The 1,493-nt window shown below is 55.5% G+C and overlaps 1 protein-coding gene across 1 annotated transcript in view; it reads right to left on the bottom strand.

Annotated features, from left to right (window-relative positions):
- Positions 1-376, bottom strand: part of LOC126994988 (uncharacterized) — a 2,088-nt gene extending 1,712 nt beyond the window's left edge. The window contains exon 1 of the mRNA XM_050854264.1: positions 54-376. Coding sequence (XP_050710221.1) covers positions 54-161 — 108 coding nt within the window. The 5' untranslated portion in view covers positions 162-376. The remainder of the gene's footprint in view (positions 1-53) is intronic.
- Between the last annotated feature and the right edge of the window lie 1,117 nt (positions 377-1,493).

Genomic DNA, 1,493 nt, shown 5'->3' with positions numbered 1-1,493 from the left:
AAAGCCATGAACCTCAAAGTCTTCAAGAGGAACCAAAGTACAGAAGAACTCACTCTGACGTAGATCCTCCTCTTCCTCTTGAAAATCAGCATGAGGAAGCAAGTGAAGAGGACGAGGAGGAGGAGGAAGGAGGAGAGAAGGACGACGATGAACTCAAACATGGACAGGCCCAAGATGCTGTTGTTGTCACCGTCAGGAAGGGTCACCACTGAGTCATCGTCCTCTGTAGTCGTCCAATAGTCATCACTTGTAGTCGTGGCGGGGTCAAGAGAGGTCGTGTCTGTGGTGGTGTCGATGGTGGGGGTTGCTAAGGTTGTGGTGGTGCTAGTTGTTATTGTAGGGGGTAAAGTTGCAGTTGATGTAGTGGTGGTGGGTGTCGGTGTGGTGGTGGTGGTGGTGGTGGGTGTAGCAGTAGTGGTGGTAGGTGTAGGAGTAGTGGTGGTGGTGGTGGGTGTTGTTGTGGTGGTGGTGGGTGTAGCAGTAGTGGTGGTAGGTGTAGGAGTAGTGGTGGTGGTGGGTGGAGTAGTAGAAGTGGTGGTAGGTGTAGGAGTAGTGGTGGTGGTGGGTGGAGTAGTAGAAGTGGTGGTAGGTGTAGGAGTAGTGGTGGTGGTGGGTGGAGTAGTAGAAGTGGTGGTGGGTGGAGTAGTGGTGGTGGTGGGTGGAGTAGTAGAAGTGGTGGTGGGTGGAGTAGTAGAAGTGGTGGTGGGTGGAGTAGTAGAAGTGGTGGTGGGTGGAGTAGAGTAGTGGTGGTGGTGGGTGGAGTAGAAGTGTTGGTGGGTTGAGTAGTAGAAGTGGTGGTGGGTGGAGTTGTAGAAGTGGTGGTGGGTGGAGTAGTAGAAGTGGTGGTGGGTGGAGTAGTGGAAGTGGTGGTGGGTGTGGAGTAGTCAAGAAGTGGTGGTGGGTGGAGGAGTAGTCGTGGTGGTGGGTGGAGTAGTAAATTGGTGGGTGGAGTAGTAGTGGTGGTGGGTGGAGTAGTAAAGTGGTGGTCGGTGGAGTAGTAGAAGTGGTGGTGGGTGGAGTAGTAGTGGTGGTGGTGGGTGGAGTAGTAGAAGTGGTGGTGGGTGGAGTAGTAGAAGTGGTGGTGGGTGGAGTAGTGGTGGTGGTGGGGGGAGTGGTGGTGGTGGAGTAGTAAGTGGTGGTGGGTGGAGTAGTAGAAGTGGTGGTGGGTGGAGTGGTAAGTGGTGGTGGAGTGGTGGTGGTGGGGTGGAGTAGAAGTGGTGGTGGGTGGAGTAGTAGAAGTGGTGGTGGGTGGGTAGTGGTGGTGGTGGGAGTAGTGGTGGGGGTGGGTGGAGTAGTAGACGTGGTGGTGGGTGGAGTAGTAGAAGTGGTGGTGGGTGGAGTAGTAGAAGTGGTGGTTGGTGGAGTAGAAGAAGTGGTGGTGGGAGGTGTTGGGGTGGTGGTGGTGGTGGGTGGAGTGGTGGAGTGGTGGTGGGTGGTAGGGTGGTGGGTAGTAGAAGTGGTGGTGGGTGGAGTGAGCAGGGGGTGGTGGTGGG

Source organism: Eriocheir sinensis, unplaced genomic scaffold (genome assembly GCF_024679095.1).
Source record: "Eriocheir sinensis breed Jianghai 21 unplaced genomic scaffold, ASM2467909v1 Scaffold946, whole genome shotgun sequence".
NCBI lineage: Eukaryota > Metazoa > Arthropoda > Malacostraca > Decapoda > Varunidae > Eriocheir > Eriocheir sinensis.
This window is presented reverse-complemented; position numbering and strand designations above follow the sequence as displayed.